Here is an 18065-nt window from a genome sequence, read left to right as displayed (position 1 = left end):
GTATCTGTATCTGTATCTATATCTATATCTATATCTATATCTATATCTATATCTATATCTATATCTATATCTATATCTATATCTATTGTATTATACCAGCTAGAAACAGGGATATAGTTTATCATAGTCTTACCTGGAATTATACACATTGGAAATACAATGAGAGAGGTATTACATAGTCATAGCTTACATCTTGGCTCTAAAATAATTGTCCCACAGCAGAGGGAAACTGGAAACCAACTCTATTTTATTTCACTGGTACACTTGCATGTAGCTTTACAATAAAGCTTGACTTCATTCAAGTTACACGTAAGCTTATCTTTCAACTCTTGGCAATTTGAATATTTATCTTCATACTGACAAGGATTGGCTGAAGTGAAGCAGAAAGAAGGAAAGTTGTTACGAAATACAAGATATATTGCTTATCATATAGATTTCAGAAATGATTTAAATGAGACTTTTAGGAGGAATAAAAGTGAAAATAGGCCTAAGTTTTTTTTAAAGGAAAGAATATATAATAAGTTCTCATTCATGAGGTACCCAGTTAACAAGTTCAAATTACTTTCCATCTCCTATGCCACACTCTTTGTATACTATATGATATGATATTAAAATGCCTACCTAGAATCTTGCAGTGATATGGAAGTGACCTTGAATTCTCAAATGCTATATAGTATACTAGAGGCCCACAAAGCCAGAAAGACCCCTGAAAAAGCAAGTGATTTCTTTTGTCCAAGTATTTTTTTTGGCCATATACATTACAAGTGTACTATTTACTACTGTGGTTTATATCTTCATTCAATCCATTAATAAGGATTTATTTAGTGCCTAATATGTTCTGGGCTCTGGGTTACAAAACCAAAAATGGATTAGTCTCTGCCCCCATAGATTTTCATTTGATCAGAGGAAGTAACATATACATATAAAAGTATATGAATAATAAATAAGTACAAGATATTTTAGAGAGGGAAGGTGCTAGTGACTGGGTTGGAGGGGGAGGGGAATTAGACAGGAAAACCTTTATGTAGAAGGTATAGCTTGAGTTAAGCTTTGGCAGAAGTCAGTATTTTATTAGGTAGAGAGTGTGAAGGAGTGCTTTCCAGGTATGAGACACAAATAAAATGAAAGTATGGCGATGATGGAGTGTTGTGTGTGACGAGCAAATAAAAAGATCCTAGGTTCATATACAATCAACATATAATTTGATAATGAGATGTTGTCTATAAATTGTTTTGCAAACCTTAAAGCACCCTTGGCACCAAGGCAAAGATGAAACTACCTTCATTCCTTTCCACAACTCTCAGGCCTCCTTTAGGTTAATTTTCCCTTACAAAGTTGCTTTGACATTCACTTTATACTGAATATATTCACTACATTTCACTTCTATAAAAATATGGGAAGGGTTAAGACGGGGTGGGGAACTTGCAGCCTCAAGGCCACATGTGGCCTTCTAGGTCCTTGGGTGTGGCCTTTTGACTGAGTCCAAGATTTGTTCTGTGAAGTATGGATTCAGGGCAAAGGGCCACACTTGAGGACCTAGAGGGCCACATGTGGCCTCACAGCCACAGGCTCTTCACCCCTGGGGGAGAAAGCAACATGGAATGATTGACTTTAGGCACATACCCTGTTAATATTTAAATAATGATCAATACAAATAGAAACAGAAATAATATTGTAATTAAAATTACACTATGGATCACCTGGACAGAAACAGAAACAGATGAGGGACTCGGTGATTAAGTCCAAGATAATCCAGGTCTCTTGGTTCTGACAGGTAAAGTTTTGCCTTATTTTGCTGGAGTTCAGACCTGTATAACAAATCCTGTCCTGTCCACATGCCCACTCCATTCACTTCTCCTTTGTATGTAATCTTTTCCCATTTGACAGTAAGCCCCTAAAGGGTAGGAACTTGCTCTTTTTTTTTTCTTTGTGTTTATATCTTTTCATCCCTTAGCCTAGTTCCTGGCACATAATGAACTCTTAGTAAAGTCAAGAAACATTTATTAAGAACCTATCATGTTCCAGGCATTGTGCTAAGCCCTGGGGATACAAAGAAAAGACAAAGAGTGTCTCTACCTGTAAACAGCTCACAGTCATAGAGGAGAGAACATAAACACAATTATGTACAAACTAGGTATATCTATATCTACATATGACACACATATGATATATACACATACATATAATATACACATATGTTACATACATATGTGATAATGTATAAATTAGAGGTAATCAATGAAGATAAGGCACTTAAGGGGGGGTTAGAAAAAAACTTTTTGAAAAAGATGGGATTTTAGCTGGGACTTGAAGGAAGTCAGAGAGTTTCTCTCTCTGTCTCTCTTTCTCTGTATGTCTCTTTCTCTCTTGCTCTGTTTTGCCTATGTAAACTGGGAGAGAAGTCTCTAGTGCAGAGTTTCAGGGATCTTTGCTTGGCTTTCTACTTTTTAATATTTTTTTAATTAATTACTAGAATGAAGACATAGATGTTAACCAAATTTACAGATGACACAAAATTGGAAGGGATAGATAACTCATTGGATGATAAGATAAAAAGGAGAAGATCTTTATGGGTAAGAACACTGGGTTGAATATAAGAAGATGAAATTTAATAGGGATTAATGTATAGTCTTATACTTAGGTTCAGAAATTTTCACAAGTACAAGATATGGAGACATGCCCCAAACAGCCCTTTTTTCTAATAAACAAGAACTTGGGAAATCGTAAGCTCGGTATGGATCAACAAACTGCGAAACAGAACATGTTAATATGATCACATGCTAAATTGACAGGTATCATGTCCAGAAGGAAAGAAATGATAGTTCTCCTGTATTCTCTGCCCTGGTGAGACTACATCTGGAGACCAGCTATCGGACGGAGCAGGCATTGCTCTTCTGGAGGCAACTAGATGGCATGGTGGATAGAGAACTGAGTCTAGAAGATCTGAATTCAAATTCAGCCTCCTAATTAGCTGTGTGGCCTTGGGCAAGTCACTTAACCTCCCTTTGTCTCAATTTCCCTAATTGTAAAAAAGGGATAATAAAAACACCCCTGTCACAGGGTCAAATGAGTTAATATGTTTAAAGCTCTTAGCTCAATACCTGGTGGTAGTAGGCATTATACAAATGCTTATTTCCTTCCCTTCTTTCCCTTCCCCCTTAACCCCAGAGGGCAGAACTAAGAGCAGCAAGTAGAAGTTGTAAGGAAGAAACTTCAGGTTTCCTGACTTCCTAACAATGAAAGCCCTCCAAAAGTGGAGTTAATTGTCCTGGAAAATAATGGGTTTCCCTTTACCAGCAGTCTTTAAACAGAGACTGTGTTTGCATTTGCTGGGTATGTTGTGAGGGGGGATGGGAATCTTTTTCCTGTATAGGTTTTTAGATTGTATATGAGATCCATTTCACCTTTGAGGTTTTACGATTCTGTAGTTCTTTGAATGAACCCACTTCTGAAGAAGTATAAGAAGAGCATTCTGTATATACCTATATACATTCATGTTGTCTCTCCCAAGAGAATGTAAACTGATTGAGAGTAGGGATTAATTTATGTTTTTGCTTTTATATCCCTAGAGCTTAGCATAGTGGTAGACACATGGTTGGTGCTTAATACATGCTTGTTGCTTATTGTCAGTCAGCACGATGAGGGTAACCAGTCAAATGTCTGATGACTGATTGATTAATTAAATAACAGGAAGCTCAGTTGGCCTGATTCCTTCCTCACAAAGTCACTTTATTAGATGGAGGGAAACGCCAGAGGGCACAGGATCAGAAGGGATTGGTATGAAACTTTTCTATTCCTCGAAGGCAGGCCATGGAGTCAGTGTCAGACATAGCCGTAGGTACAGTTCAGAGTGATATTAAAGCATTTCTTCAATGACTTTCTCTAAAGGTACACGACATTAAAAAAAATCACTCTCTAACCATTGGGTTAGAAAGCTCCTGGTGAGAAACTTTCTCTACCAATACAGATCTGCATGTGCTCTGCAATTTATGGTTTTAAAGTACTCTGGGCTGACTTGTCTGGGTCACAGAAGCAGAATTTGTTGGAGGTCAACTTGAGCCAAGGTCTTTCTGATACTGTAGCCAGCAGTCTATCCATTATATCAGGCTGTCTCTATGTATTTTAACAGAGTTAACTTAAATCTTTATGTACAAGGTCCTTTACATAGAATGTTCAATAAATATTTGTTAGATGACATTCCTAGAGGATAACATATTAGCAAAAAGTCTCTAGACAGTGTGATATTGCTTTAGACTCTGTGTATGTTTGTATGTGCATATGTGTATGTGTGCTTGTATATGTGTGTGAGTGAAAGGGTAAGCAAGAGTTACTTTGAACAATGCAATGTTCCGAGACAATTCCAAAGTATTCATAATGAAAATTGCTACCCGTCTCCAGAGAGAGAACTGATGAACTCTGAGTTCAAATTGGAGTATAATTTTCTCACTTTATTTTTCTTGAAATATGGCTAACATGGAAATATGTTTTGCATGATTTCACATGTGTAATTGATATCATATTGCTTGCCTTCTCAGTAGGTGGGGAAGGGGTGGAAGGGAGGGAGGGAGAATTTGGGATTCAAAATTTGAAAAGAATGTTAAAAAATAAACAAAGAGAAAAAAGAAAGGGTATCAAGAGGAAAGATGGAAGATACTGAAGACAATCTTTGCCTAATAATAATTTTAACGTAAGTAGCAGTTTATGATTACTGCCTTGCTTAATAATTTAAAATGCTATTTTTAATATATTAATGAAAATAAAATAAAGAATTTCTTCCCAAAACAGAACTAGGAAAAGGTCAGGAAAAACTTGAAGATATTATAGGATGGAACAGGAAAAGAGACATCACAGTGGCCTCAGAATATTCAGTTGTAAAGTGCTTATGATTTCTTGGGCCAATTTAAAAGCATTAGGATGTAATTTAAGGGCCTTAGGTCTTGTGTTTGATCCCAGAAGACTGAGCATATGGAGGTGTGAAGAAAGAGAACTAGAGTCTATTCTGAGAAAGTTTTTTTAAAATTTCATTAAGGGTACATTGAGAGAGATTGACTCAGGGGAGCACAGTAAAAGGGAAGATGTATATTGATAATGCTGAGACTTGACAAGGTAGAAGCAGAGGGTGAGAGGCTGACTATGGGTGAGATGACAGGAAAAGGTATTTGTTGAATAATAAGGTTCTACCTGGAGCAACAGAAAATGGTTGTGCCTGCCTTTGATGCTGAGAAGGAAGCTGTTGAAACATCTTACTCCCCTCCCTTAGCTCATTCTTGTTCTCATGCTGAGCTTATATCTCATTTCTCATTTCTTTAAGAGTCCATTTGCTTCCTGGACTTGCTTTGTGTACTTAAAAGAAACAGATTTCTCTAAACTATTGTTCATTGCATGTGTGTCCTTGGGAGATTAACAGGAGGTGAGTAAGGAGGCCATGGTCACTCAAGGACACATCCACAGAGAAATAGCTTCTCTTTCTGGGGTTTTCACTGGGTTTTTCATTGCTAGGGGCTTGAGTCAAATAAAATAAATTTTGTTGACACATATTATTATAGTGCCCCCACCACAGAGAAAAGATTAAGTGAATCTGGATTGTCTAGGAGGGGATTATCCAGCAATTTTTTGCTGGGAGGGGGCTTGGAATTAAAAGTAGAAGGAAGCTCCTCTGATACAGTAGGCACAGGCAATTTACCTCCTATTGCCTCTTAATTTGGGGGTATAATGAGGGCACTGAATAAGGGAAAAGTTGTGGCCACTGAGAGACCTGAATGGGAAAGAGTAGCTCTCTCCACACAAGACTGATAGCCAGAAAGGAGTAGTTAGTTTTCCCCTTCAGCCAAATAACTCCTAACTCCTAACCACTGTCACGTACATATATGCTATGATATGATGAGTGCTTCTGAATTAGATTTTGACATATAATATATATTACAGGAAGTTTTCAGAGAAGTGCCTAGTTCTGTTCTGGGAACACATTCTCCCTTCTTATATCCAAAAATAGACAAGTGGGGTGTAATGATCTCAGGGATGGGGTATGTGTGAATTAAAGTTTCATGACACTGATTTCATTACTATCTATACTCCATTCACCAATTCAGATCTTCAGAGGCTGATGATTAAGCCTCTCTGAACTTAGCCAAATGATCCTCAGACGCTGGTCCAAACCTGGACTGACTTGCTATTTTTCTATATGGACCTAGGGAGTGTGACTGACTTTTACAACTAATCACAAAATGTTTCCATTGAACCAACTGAATAATCATTTATGCTGATAAAAGTATGTCAGAAAACAGAATATCTTGTTTAGATATTAAAACATCATGCCTTTATATAAATTGAGGGTGTCAGGGAGGTATCCCCCCTTCCTTACATAGCTCATCACCAGGCTTGTTTTCAAAATCCCTTCCAATTGGTGGAATCTACTTTCAAGATAGCACAGCTTTTGAGAACCCAAGGTCATCTCCATATTATGATGGAACATTGATGGATAACTTTAGTAATCTTTCTCTCTCTCTCTCTCTCTCTCTCTCTCTCTCTCTCTCTCTCTCTCACACACACACATACACACACACACACACACACACACACACACACACACACACACACACACACCCAAGGTAAAGAAAGAGAAACAAAGAGAATTAATTATTTTTCTAAACTTACTACAGAGTCCATTTTGGCAAGAATGAGGGCAGTCAGCACATCTGTCACCTTTCTTGTAGGGGGTTGCTAATGAAGAGACTTTATTCCCTCTGCATGGCAAAAGAAGAAGTGTTTTAAAAGAGTAAATTTATCATAGATATTCACCAGCCCCAAAGCATAGCCCCCATAGAGGCTAAATTCTTATAAAAAGCACTATAAATTGTATACAGAATTCTGACTCTGAATTTCAAGCAGGAAAGTTACCATATTTAGTCATTAAAGAATTCATTTTTGCATCAAAAAAAAGGCAGAAGACTGTGTCATGGGGAAATATGGCATGAGGCAAAAAATATGAGAAAATATGACAAAAGGTATGAATTGTGTTTGTGTAGAATTTGAAATATATGATCTTATTTGATTTTCACAGCAATCTTAGGAGGCATAGTATGCATATATTGCTATCATCTTCATTCTATAGATGAGGAAATAGAACTAGAGAAGTTAAGTGACTTAAGTCTTTACTCTTGTCAAATATAAGGTTACTGTACTTATTTGCTGCTGTAAATTGGATGTCTACTCTGTTCCACTGATCTACCTTTCTATTTCTTAGCCATTACCAGATAGTATTAATAATTACAGCTTTATAATATAGTTTAACATCTGCTACTGCTAAACCATCTTCCATTTTTTTTTATTAGCACACAAGAATTGAAGGTACTTTGTTTCAAGACTATTTAAGGCGTAACTCACCTTCAACCTTCCTCTAGTGTCACCCGATGTCTGGTACCTACAGAAAAAGAGTCACATATCATTTAGGCCTTGGGGTCTAGGCAATGTAGATGGTTCTATGAGGCCCATCCCTTTGGAATCCTAAGTCTAAATCTGAAAGTACTTGAGTGGTTTCTGTCTTCACCTCAGAATAAGATTTCACCTTGCTGTAATAAGGAGAACTCGTGTGGAGGTGGAATGTCATGTGATGTAATTTCAATAAAGATCAATGAAAAGTGACCAGTAATAAATGACAACCATACTTACACTGGACGGTATTGGCATACATAAAAGTATTTATATGCATCGTTTGGGCACAGGGAAACACCACATCCAATTTTATGAGTTCTATACCAGATCATCTATAAGTTAAAAAAATAAATTGTTCACAATCAATATTGCTCATGTTAATTAGCAGCCTGCACTTTATCCTAGCTGCTTAAATGACCCCTATTTATTGGATGTATTTTCTTATCCCTTTCCTCCCTGCAATTTTCCTCTACCCCTCAACCTCCAACCTTCTCCTTCTCATACAATATGAAAGGAAATTCTGATTCCTGAGTTCTCTTAGCACTTTGTCTAGATCTCTCTTTTTCAGTATCTCTCATATATCAGGGTTATTTTAGTACTTATCCTTATACCCCTATCCCTCATTAGATTGTAAATACTTAGAAAATAAGACCTGGGTCTTATTTATCTCTATATCCTCAGAATATAGCCAAATAGTATACTGTACATAGTAGGCACTTAATAAATTGTTGGCTGGAATTAAATGGATCCTGATAATCTCTCATTTGATTGTTTCTCTTGGTTCCAGGGTTGTCTCCCTGTGGCCACCCATCTTAATCCCCAGGCAGGCTTTTCATTCTTTATTGTCTCCTTTAGGGATAGGGACTGAACTTATGATTTCATTGGTATAGCTGAGGGAACTCTCTCTATCAATGCAGTCAGCACTTTGCAACTTAGAGTCTTAGAGAAAGGCCTAGAATATTGAGACATCAAGTGACTTGGCTAGAGTTACATAGAATGTGTCTGAGGCAGGACATAAACCCAGCTCTGTAACCAGTTTTCCATCCATTACATATGGCCTCTCACTCAGATTTTTGAATGACCTCATAACAATATAAATGGTAACCATTCCATACTTTCTCCATCAATGCAATATTCTCCATGTCTTTCAATTGATCAATCAGTAAACATTTATTGGGCACCTACTATGTGCCAGCACTGTATTAAGCCCTGGGGATACAAAAAGAGGCAAAAGACATTCCTTGCCATCAAGAAGTTTATAATTCCTAAGTCAAAGGATCACAAGATCATTGATCTAGAACTGGAAGTGATCTCAAAGGTCATTTAACCCAAATCTTTCATTTATAAATGAGCAAACAGAAGCCCAGGTGAGCTAAATGATATTCTCAAAGTCACAGAGGTAATGAGTTTCAGAGGTAGGATTTGAACTCAAGTCCTCTGACTCCAGAGCTAGTGATTTCCATAAGTCCTTCATAGGCAATCTATTCAATGAGGGAATTCACCCAAAATAGCACTTCTGGGTATTTTAATATGCTGAAGTACCACTGCAGCACTCACATCATCATTTGTCCATTATCCCATGGAGAAGATTAAAATCAGTAGATGCATGAAGCGCATTCTGAACAGTTAAGAGAGCTATCTAAAGAAGGGTACTACTACATGCCAAAGTAGGTTTCTGGTTGGGGAAAGATAATCAAAAGGAGTTGGAGTATTATCTTCTTCCAAGCCCAGAAAAAAGAGGCAGAAGAACATAAAATACAACATTTGCCTACTTAGTGTTGCCTCAGATTAACTTGGGTCTTCTCAACATCTATCTTAAATATACCACTTCTCAGGTCACCAAGAAGCATTGGCTTTTTGGAGAATAAGGCGTTGGGGTGAGGTACTCAGTAGCTCATAGAATCACAGATTCAGGGCTGAAAGGGACCTCAAAGGTCTTCAAGTTCAACCCTGTTAATTTAAAGCAGTGGAAATTGGGTCCCCAGGAGATTGAGTGACTTGCCCAAGGTCAAATAGAGTGTCAGTCAGCAGTAGGATTTGAACCTAAACCCTTTGACTTCAAAGCCAATGGTCTTTCCACCATATTCTGACACTGACTCTGATGGTCAAAAGTAAAAAATGTACCACATAAGGAATATAATTATCTTTCTTGGCATGGGTTAGGATGGAGAAGGGAAATACACTAGATGCATTCAACGTTCATTCAACAAAGATCAGTGAACAGCCTATTGTACTCAACGCTCTATGTTGGGTGATGAATTCTATTCTGTTCGATAGATAATCAATGAAAGGTCACAGTGCTATAATTCATACCTGAGTGTAAGCAAGATAATGGCCACGTTTGTTGATGGCCCCTACTCCATAAATAAAATTCTTTTTCTCTAGTTCCCAAACAAGGATGACATCATCCCAGGAGGCAGGAAAACTTGATCTAAATAAGGTTTCACCACATACTGTACCTGAGAAGAGAAAAAATAGTTCAGACTCCCTAATTGTACTAAGGGTACAAGATAAGAACCAGAAATAAATAAAAATGGGTATGTATTTGCCCTAGGGTTACCATTTGATATTGAACTAATCATATTCCCTGGCTATTCCTTAATTTTTACATTTAGTAGAGAAATTTTGGTGCTTTGGAAAGGATATGACCTGAATTTAGGAAGAACCTGGGTTTAAAAACTGCTGTAATACTTTCTAGTTTTGCCATTTACGCCATGGGCCTCAATTTCTTTCTCTGTAAAATGAGAACGATAATCTTTGCAATAAGTATCTCACAGAGTTGTGTGGAAAGTTCATTGCTAATCTGTATTTAAATTTCTGCTATATTCACGTTTGTGAATTATCTGTAAAAATGAATTAAAAAAAAAAGAATAATGGCCTGCCTCATAAATGTTTATTTAAGTGCATACACTGCAACCTGGGCGCAAATTACACATTTTCGGTCTGTATGACTTTCAGACCACTAAGCTATCAGTTAATTGTCTACAGTAGATCTGTTATTTTGGGGTATGCTATAAAATGAACTTTATGTTAGCATAGAGCTATTAGCAGCAGAAACTCTGAGCATTATTTCCTAGCATATTCTGATCTAGAGCTGGGAAGGACAGCAAAAGCTATCTTTGCCAACTCTTTCATTTGACAGATGAGGATATAGTGGCTCAAGGAGGTGAAGTAACTTGTCTAAGGACTGCCACCTAGGCAGCTAGTATCTAAGGCAGGATCTCAAACTAAAGTCCTCTGAGTCCAGAGTCAAATGCACCTTCCACTGTACATGCTTGTCTTCTGCTCTTACAAGGAGGCAGAAATTGGTTGTCACCATGAGATCTTTTAGAGCTCTAAATTTCTATGTTTCTTAATAGAAATTATAAGAAACTTGGAGTTACCTGAGAAGTGAATATGAACATATGAAGATAGGCCTGGATTGTTCCCAGGCCCTCAAGTGACCCTTGCTGTCTGCTCTTCACACTGTTACATCCCAACCATTTCTGCTTGTTAACAGCTAACATTTTCTTTTAGACCTGGCTTATACACTACCCCCCCATTTAGTCTTCCATAATTTCTTTCTCTGTACCCCCTTTTCCAAGCTTAAAGATTTTTTCCCTTTAGTTGCTCTCATAACAATTCATACTCCTCTTAGGCATTCAAATTCTGACTTGTGCCATATTGGTGTATGAGTCTTAACTATGTCTACTAGCTCACAAGGACAGGGACTATGACTTTTGTGTCTTTATAGCTCTCCCAGTACTTAGTATCTAGCATATTTGGGAGGAGGATCTAGTCCCATGATTTTATTGGTGATTGGAGAGGGTGGAGGATGGATATTAGAAATCTCTGTCTGTATCCACGTAGCCATCTCATAATTTCTCATTTGGCTGTAAGACCTCAGCATGCCCCTATTCTGAGTATCTCTCTTGCTCTCCCTCTATTTTTCAGTCTGTTAAATATATGATAGCTTCCCCCCATTAGATTGTGAGGTCCTTGAGGGCAGGAACTATCTTTGACCTTTCTTTGTATCCTCAGAGCTGAGTATAGTGTCTGGTATATAGTAGTCTCATAGTAAATGCTAATTGACTGGCTGAAATGTTACCTCAAAAAAAGCCTCTATGGTGAATGAATGTGCTGGTAACTTTATGGATCAAGGAAGAACTTAGCCAGGGTATGGAAGATAGTGCTTTCTGGTTGCTTTCTATTTTAGCGTATTATTCTTGCTTAATAGGTACTAAATTCAGGTGTGTTTTTTTTTTAACCTTCTAAAAGATTGCAAGAACTTAGTTCCCACTAGTTAGTTTCAGTGTCCTGGAGCAAAGTTCTAATCATCTTGATACCTTTAAAGTGCTATTTTCAAGACATTCCTAAAGTCTCTGAGTATATGGGTTGTAAATCTTTACTTACCATTAGTAGTTCTTTTAGAAACCTCACTATTTTCCATATTGCATTTATCTGCCCACATTTGAGCATTTGAAGCAGATTCATTACTCCATTCCTTAGTGGAAAAAGGACATATTTTATTTTACATTTTTTATTCCAGAAATGGGATCATCTCTTAACTTTCAAGCTTGAACTAATGCAACAGCCTTCCCAATTGGTCTGTATATCTGCAGACTCTTTCATTATTCCTACTATTCTTTCTATTCATTAGCTTAGAAACATGAGACTGAGATTTTCATCCAGCATATGCCACTTGTAACTATGCCAATAATAATATCTTTTGCATTTTACAGGGCTGTTAATGAAAATAATAGGAAATCAAGCTCTTTTCAAGCAAAATGCTATATATACATATGTATATATACACACACATATGGACATATGTCTATATGTACCTTTATATTTTATGTATTTGTACAACATTACACAGGGTCACATATATTATCTGAGCCTTTGTTTCCTCATCTTTAAAATCAAAGAATTAAGCTAGATGGTATCTAGGACTCTTTCTAATCTTAAGATTTTGTGATCCAGTGACTGAACCACCTGACCCAGGGAAGAATGGAGGTAGATCTCCTGCACTTGCTGGTGTGGTATCCTGGGGACCCCATGGACTTCTCAGACAGCTGTGCTGAACTCACAACCCAAATCATATTAATACACTAGAAAATCTTATTTTGACTGAACTCACATGAGGATAATAAGCATCACTAGATGAGAGCTATCAACTTTTTCATATGTTCCTGTCCTAGGGTGAAGGGGATGATAGCATTTTTCTTGGACCTGCTGATAGTCAACTTTTGGGATTTATTTCTTTTGGCTGTAGGTGATGAGGAAAAGGAGTGTTACTCCTCAACCAGGTGACTGTTGAGAGCCATAAGAACAGATATAAACTTGTTGATCTCAGATCACTGCAGAACACTCATTGAATTGTTTTGCCTGCAGAGGCAAAATCAGTTAGTTAAAAAAATCCCACATATTTTATACATATGTCAGAATGGTGATCTTGCTATTGAAAGGGCACTATTTATTAGATCTCAAAACCTGAACATACAGATTCAGAATAGAATAGCATGAGGGGAAAAAACTAGACTATCCCCATAAGGTTTTGAGTGAAACCAAGGTAAAATGACAGTTTCCAAGGCACTAGTCTACTCATTACTCCTGGAAACTTGTCAAAATTAACATAACCTTACTAGATTGGTACGTAAACTTTCCACTGTACTTTTGAGGTAGTCTAATTCTACCTGAGTGACCTGTTCAGTATTTTTGCTGACTAAAGCAAAACTATCCTAAGACTAGAACAAACCTCTGGGGAAGGGTACCTTACTTCCAGATATTATTTTGGAATTACAAAAATTGTAGTGTTCTAAGTGACATCCCTGAGAGATTCCTTGACCTCTAGCAGATTAGAAACACATTGACATTATCTCTACAAGCATGAGTGTTATTGCTAAGTTTCCAGCTTTGTTCTCATTTATTTGGAAGAGGGGTTCTTAACATGCTTTGTGTCATGGACCTCTTTGGTAGTTTGGTGAAGCCAATAAAATAAAATCCATGGAATTACAAAGGAAACCAATTGCATTGAAATACATTTTATCTATCTCTCTATTATATTTATAGACCACAGGTTAAGAACCCCTGATTTAGAGAATATTAGACTCTAGCTTAGAATTATGGAAACCCATGATATCCAAGAAATAAAATTATAGATCTCTTAAAGGGCAGTGGAAAGATGCAAATGAGTAAAAAGATGCTACAGTACATTACGAATGATGACTTGAACAAACAAAACAGCATAAAACATATCATCCAAGAGATGTATAACTGGATAGGGAGGTACTTAGGTATATGGCAAGAATAGGCAGCCTACATGCTGCTCTGGCTTCCAAGTAATATCAAAAGGTTGAAAAGCAAGGCTCTTAGTAATAATGGTAGAGGATTGGTAGAAGGGCATGCATAAGAGTCACACAGGATAAGATAACTGTTATCTGTGTCATGGGGTGGGTGGAACAATCAGTGAGAGTAGATCCACTGATATATTAAAATAAAGAGTAGTTTGGAACCTAATACTTCATCTACTATAAGAGTTCTCATTTTCTAGATAAAGAATCAGAGGTCTGAATAGGTGAGGGAGTAAATTCATTGGGGGTAGTGCTAGCCAGCCCAGAGCATTGAATGAGTGTCCATTGTCTAGATTTAGGATTGGTGTATAAAGGGGTCATTTATTTAGAGTCATATCCAGGACCATGGAGAGAATTATATACGTGCTAGTACTTGTGGTGAGAAGAGTTCACATCACACTTCCCCTCCTTGGACTTTCTATCCATATCCTAGGGAATTATAGGAAGATGCAATCATATATTTAGAGCTGAGAGGTATCTGGTCTAGCCCACTAATTTTAATAGAGGAAAAAGGTGAGGCCCAGAAAAGTTAAATGACTTGTCCAGGGTTGTATAGGTAGTAAGGAGCTGAATTAGGATTTGAACCCAGGCATTTTGGCTCCAAATCTCTTACCATTGTACTGTGAGTCTACAGACACATGAGTTATTGAGACGAGGCCACTGGGGAGTATCCAATCATAATTCTGACAACTAGAAGAGCTCCTTTCCTACTTTTCTAGCCATTGTTTCTAAGAGCCACTTATCCTACTTTTCACTCAGTGGTGTGCCGGTGTTTAACAACTAACTCTCTGAGAATACATGACACACTTTTAAGTTTAATATGAATTATTAACATTTTCTTTATTGCTTTCTTAGGTCTAGGCAATCATCAGAACAATAGATCAATTTCTGATTTGTATTATCATTTGCTGATTACTGAGATATAATGCTCACACTGAAAATTTAAAAAAATTGGCCCTCAGGAGCCAGTAGGAGCTGGCTCTATCACATCTTTGAACCTGTACTGTTGGGGAAAAAGAGAGATAACAATTAGACATAGCATTTTTAGCTGATGAACACTGGTGATTACGTTAACAACAATATCTTGCTGGGTAAGTTAAATCCCTTTTCTACATAATAATGCTTCAAAGCTTTGAAGACAGTTAACATGTCACTTCTAAATAAAATTCCATTTCCTTCAATTGAAGGCATAATCTTCACAACATATGTATAATCTCCAGTCCCTTCAACATCCTGATCTTCCTCTTCTAAATGCATTCTAGCTTGTCAATGTCTTTCCCCAAAACATGGTACCAGAACTTAACACAGTATGGTCTGATATGATCTGACCCAATGAGTAAGACTCTCATGTCATCCTGAATGATTTGCCTCTCTTAATGCAGTTTAAGGTTTTGTTTTTTTTTTTGCTACCTTGTCACTCTGTTGACTTATATCAAGGTTTCAGTCTACTAAAACCACCAGCCTTTTTTTTTTTAAACATGAACTGATATCCAGCCATGCTTATTCCCCATTCTCTATCTGCACAATTGAATAAGTCTTTCTATTAATCTCCTTTACATTTCATTTATTACACGTGGCCCAACATTCTAGTCTATCATTGTCATTTCTGGATTTTGGTTCTGTTATCCAGCATATTAGCTATCCTCTTTATTCCCTCACCTACCTCCATTACAGATTCATTTCATCTTCAGATCTTTTAGTTATGCTGTGTCCTTATTCCTATTAGGTTGAGATCAGGGAAGTTTCCCCTCCCTTTTCTTTTTTCCCCTAACACTTACCACAGTGCCCAGCACAAAGTGGGGCTTAATAAATACATGTTGATTGACAGACTCATCCAAATAATTTGTAAAAATGTTGAACAGCATAAGGCCATGGACAGAGGCTTCACAAAGCCACTGGCCATAGAGTACTTCCTAAATTGTGCTAGTTCTATTTCTTAAGCAGAAAGAACACGTAGCCTGCTTTTTGTTGTGGGGTTACTTTTAACATATTTCCCTCTCTGTATGACTTACCATTTTCAGCATATTGCTAGCCTTTGGGATCTTCTTATATTATTGTGCCATTCAAGGATCTTCTTTTGCACCTCTGCTTTCATGGTGAACAAATTGCTATAAAGTGTAAAATTCTAATAGAAAATCATACAGAGATCAATATGTTATTTGCTGTGTTGTACTTTAGGTCCATCTCAGTCCTTAGAGTTGTTTGTTGAGGTGTTCTTTAACTTAATCTAACACTGTCATAAACTCTTTTGACACTCTGGTAAAGCCTATGGACCCTTTCCAGATAATGATTTTAAATAAATTAAATTTCAATTTTAAATAAAATATTTTATTTTAAATTTAATCAAATTAAAATTTAAAATTAAATTTTAAATAAAATAAATACATTAGGGTTGCAGAGAAAACCAATTATATTGAAATAAATATGTATTTTTCCACATCAAAGATAATGGACCCTCTAAAATCCTTTTTTTTTTAACTACTTGGGATTCCAATTAAAGAACCTCTGCTTTAGGGTTAGTGTTTGTTGTTTGACAGGAGCCAGGATAATTTAGCAATATATGTACCCTCAGACATAGGTCTCCTGGAGGGCTACAACATTTAGTGCTACACTTATGATAAAAAAAAATATGAGTTCTTAGCTTAAAAATAATATTCATGATAGCATTTTTGCCATTCTTTAAATATTTAGTTTGAATCTGGGATTTCGTTGGCTGACAAATTAATCTTCCTAAAAGCATGTGTCTGACCATGTCATCTCTCCCTATTCAAGTAACTCAAATGGCTCCCTATCACCTCCAGGACCAAGCATAAACTTTCCTGTGTGGCATTCAAAGGTTTTCATAACCTAGTCCCCTTCCTACCTTTCTAATTCACTTACATGTAATACCGTGTACTCTACAATCCAGAGATGCTGGCTTCTTTGTTGTTCCTCATTCAAAATACTCCATGTCTTGACTGGGCATTTTCATTGGCCATTAGAATTGCCAAATAAGAGATTATTGGTAACTTGGCAGAGGGCAGTTTAAATTGCATAATAAGTTCATAACCCAGAATACAAAGAGCTAAGAAATCAGTGAGAGAGGAGAAAGTAGAGACACTTAGTATATGAAACTTTCTTACAAAGTTTAGCTGAGAAAGAGAGGAGAGATTTAGGACAATAACTAGTTGGAATAGTTAAATCAAGCAAAAGTTTTTCTATCTACCTATAATTCTTTTCATCTGTCTCCTGACTTTCCTGGCTTCCTTCAAGTTCCAGCAATAATCCCATTTTCAACAACAATCCTTTCCCAATTACCCCTAAGGCTAGTGCCTCTGTTCATTATTTCTAATTTATTCTGTATGTAGGGTTTCCCAAAAGTTTTAAGCTTCAACAGATTAAAAACTACATTAAGACTTTTGAGATGCCTTGAATATCTTGTTTTTCACAGTTATTTACATACTAAGTGCTTATTGAGTGACAGGTGTGGAGAATTCCTGGCATAGAAACTGGGGCATTGCAAGGTTAAGTGACTTGGTCATGGTCAAATAGCCAGTATGTCTCAGGGGCAGATCTTGAATTCAAGTTTTCCTAACTCTCTGGAAGGCTGGCTTTCTAACCACTACTACAATGTCTTACTGTCTTTAGTGCCATTTTGAAGTTTTTATATAATTTATATGCTACTCATTTCAAGTCAGAATACTCAACATCTCACCTTTTCTGGTTCCATTCACTAGTTCCTATTTTTGTTCTGATTCTTGACTCCTCATCATGACATTAATAATGGGCTCCTCCAAGGATCCCTGGTGAAGAGCTTTTCTTTTTATGAGTCCCCAAATTGTGAATCTTCATTCACTCTGCTCATCCCACATTGAAGTTAGGAGTGGGTCTTTAAAGTTAGAAACATTTGGATTCCTTACCAGTCCTGTAGATGGATGGATCACAGTGGCCAGAAACATCAGTACAACGAGTGGACCCATCCCTGAAAGAGGAAAAGTAATTTCTTTTACTTCACATAACTGTTTGGCCTCAAGGGTCCCTTTAAACATCACTTACCTTTTGAGAATCCATCTGTTCAGGACACTAAGCTAAGCCTCTTGATTATGATATTCAGAATTTTCTCTTTAGATTGAGCCTTTCATATTTATCCTTACAAATATCCTTGGCAAGTGCCTACATCTCTACACCTAGACCAAGGAATGCTGCTAAAAATGATTTCTATCTCCCCACCCCCCTTTTTTTTTTTTGCCAAACTATAGTATAGACTTTCCATCCTTTAAGACTCCAGCCCATTTCTACCTACCTATTTCTGAAGGGATATTT

At 37.0% G+C, this 18065-nt stretch overlaps 1 protein-coding gene across 1 annotated transcript; it reads right to left on the bottom strand.

The window, feature by feature from the left end:
- Positions 1–242: 242 nt before the first annotated feature.
- Positions 243–17722, bottom strand: LOC110213545 (cysteine-rich venom protein-like). The gene is given in 8 exon segments (XM_020993929.1): positions 243–370; positions 6655–6743; positions 7669–7763; positions 9745–9890; positions 11824–11914; positions 15776–15804; positions 15807–15888; positions 17663–17722. Coding segments are annotated over 8 exon segments (720 nt in total).
- Between the last annotated feature and the right edge of the window lie 343 nt (positions 17723–18065).

Source organism: Phascolarctos cinereus, unplaced genomic scaffold (assembly GCF_003287225.1).
Source record: "Phascolarctos cinereus isolate Bilbo 61053 unplaced genomic scaffold, phaCin_HiC Scaffold_5;HRSCAF=322, whole genome shotgun sequence".
Classification (NCBI taxonomy): Eukaryota; Metazoa; Chordata; class Mammalia; order Diprotodontia; family Phascolarctidae; genus Phascolarctos; species Phascolarctos cinereus.
The sequence above is the reverse complement of the archived record's forward strand: the minus strand, read 5'-3'. Positions and strand labels throughout refer to the sequence as shown.